We start from the raw sequence: 2,221 nt of genomic DNA, 5'->3' as shown, positions 1-2,221 counted from the left end.
TTGGAAGTTTTCCTGAGGACCGTGGCTGGGCTGAGAGTGGCGGGGGTAGGAAGCACAAGTCAGAGTGTCTTGTGGTTTTCTACTCGTTGTACCTGTTTCCTTGGGCTGTGCCGGGTCTCCTTGCCGCTCAGCCTCTCCTGCAGCTGCCGTGGCGGTCGGGCTTCTCCTGCTGGTGCTTCTCTTGGTGCAGAGCTCGGGCTCCAGGCCCGTGACCGTAGGAGCTGGGGCTCCCGGGCTCTCAGCCCAGGCTCAGTAGTTGTGGCCCGTGGGCTTAGAAGCCCCTGGGCTGTGGGGTCTTCCCAGACCAGGGCTGGAGCCTGTGTCTCCTGCATTGGAAGGCATATTATTTACCCCTGAGCCACATGGTTGTTCACGGGTCAGCTGTGGGGCGGGAAGGACAGGCGCCCAGGACACTGCAGGCTTTGACGGCGGGATGAGTGGTGTCGCCGTGAGCAGAGGTGGGAAAGTACAGATGGAGCAGGTGGAGGGGAATACGAGCCACCCGTGTGCGAGCTGACCTGAAGGCTCCTTTGTGTCCAGATGCAGAGGTCAGGCAGGCAGGAGCCGGGGGCGAGGTCCTGCCAGGAATGTCCTTGTGGAGCCCTCCTGGGTCAGCAGGAGAACCGCAGCCTGAGGCCTGAGCGCTGGGAACCAGGGGTGGGAGCTGGAGCCGTGCAGACGAGCTGACCATGCGGAGCTGGGGTGGGTCTGGAAGACAAGACAGAGTGTGTGGGCACAGGTGGCAGCTCTGATGACTTGTCCAGCGTGTCCACGGGTCTTGTTTCATTTAACGTTCATCGATTTCCTTTATAGAACGTGGAGAAACCTGTGCAAATGATGTTCAAGAAGTCCACCTGTAAATTGACCTTCATTGAAGAAATAAGCACGCAGATTCTGGTGCTTCCCTACGTCGGCCAAGAGCTGAACATGGTCATCCTGCTGCCCAGTGAAAGCACTGACTTGAACACGGTAACCAGGCAGCTGTGGCCCCGAGGCCTGGGTTCTCGTTGGGATCCCTGCTGGGCACTGGGCTCCGGGAACTCGTGTGTGGCCCACAGGGCGCGGTGTGTGGGTCACAGCAGACGGTCCCGGGGGCAGCGCTGCTGCAGACCCTGAGAACCTCTACCTTCTCCTCCAGGTGGAAAAGGCCCTGACCTACGAGAAATTCGTCGTGTGGACGAAGCCGGATGCGATGGACGAGGAGGAGGTGAAGGTGTTTCTTCCCCGGTTCACGCTGGAGGAGAGTTACGACATGGAGTGTGTCCTCCGAGACTTGGGCATGACCGACGCCTTCGAGGAGGCCCGGGCCAACTTCAGCGGGATGTCATCCCGGCGAGGCCTGCATCTATCCAAGGTCGTGCACAAGTCCTTCGTGGAGGTCACCGAGGAGGGCACGGAGGCCGCGGCTGCCACAGGGGCGGTGGTCATGACGCGCTCCCTCCGCGTCGTGCCCCGGTTCTGTGCCGACCGCCCCTTCCTCTTCTTCATCCAGCACGGCAAGACCGGGGCCATCCTGTTCTGCGGCCGCTTCTGCTCGCCGTGACGAGGTGGTGGGGGCCCCCCGGTGGTCCTCACGGCTCTTCCCAATCTCTGCCAAGAGCCTGGAACCCCAAGTGACCTTGGCAAAAGTCCACAAATAAAAGGCTGCTTGGTTCCGCCTATGTCTGTATGTCTGTGTGTATATCTCTGTGTCTGTGTGTGTGTCTCTGTGTGTGTGTCTGTCTGTGTGTATCTCTGTGTCTGTGTGTGTGTGAGTGTGTCTGTGTATCTTTGTGTCTGTGTGTGTCTGTGTGTATCTCTGTGTCTGTGTGTGTGTCTCTGTTGTGTCTGTGTGAGTGTGTCTGTGTGTATCTTTGTGTTGTGTGTGTGTCTGTGCTGTGTGTGTGTCTGTGTGTGTGTGTCTGTGTGTATCTCTGTGTCTGTGTGTCTGTCTGTGTGTGTGTGTGTCTGTGTGTATCTTTGTGTCTCTGTGAGTGTGTCTGTGTATGTGTGTGTCTTTGTGTCTGTGTGTGTGTGTCTTTGTGTGTGTACATGTGTCTGTGTGTGTTTCTGTGTTTGTGTCTGTGTGTCTTTGTGTGTGTGTGTCTCTGTGTGTCTGTGTGTGTGTGTGTATCTGTGTGTGTGTGTGTCTTTGTACGTCTGTCTGTATCTGTGTGTGTCTGTGTCTCTGTCTCTGTTTGTGTGTGTTTTCGTGTCCCCTGCCTTCTTGGAGCTGCAGCTC

At 57.4% G+C, this 2,221-nt stretch overlaps 1 protein-coding gene across 1 annotated transcript; it reads left to right on the top strand.

Moving 5' to 3' along the window:
• Positions 1-160: 160 nt before the first annotated feature.
• On the top strand, positions 161-1,661 carry LOC120859868 (serpin B6-like). The gene is made up of 2 exons (XM_040235797.1): positions 161-969; positions 1,139-1,661. The coding sequence occupies exons 1-2, from the start codon at positions 835-837 to the stop codon at positions 1,541-1,543; spliced, it is 540 nt and encodes a 179-aa protein (XP_040091731.1). The 5' UTR covers positions 161-834; the 3' UTR covers positions 1,544-1,661.
• The last annotated feature ends 560 nt before the right edge of the window (positions 1,662-2,221 follow it).

The sequence above is a fragment of the Oryx dammah genome, unplaced genomic scaffold (genome assembly GCF_014754425.2).
Source record: "Oryx dammah isolate SB20612 unplaced genomic scaffold, SCBI_Odam_1.1 HiC_scaffold_3836, whole genome shotgun sequence".
Lineage (NCBI taxonomy): Eukaryota > Metazoa > Chordata > Mammalia > Artiodactyla > Bovidae > Oryx > Oryx dammah.
Note: the sequence above shows the minus strand (reverse complement) of the source record. Positions and strands in the feature narration are given on the sequence as shown.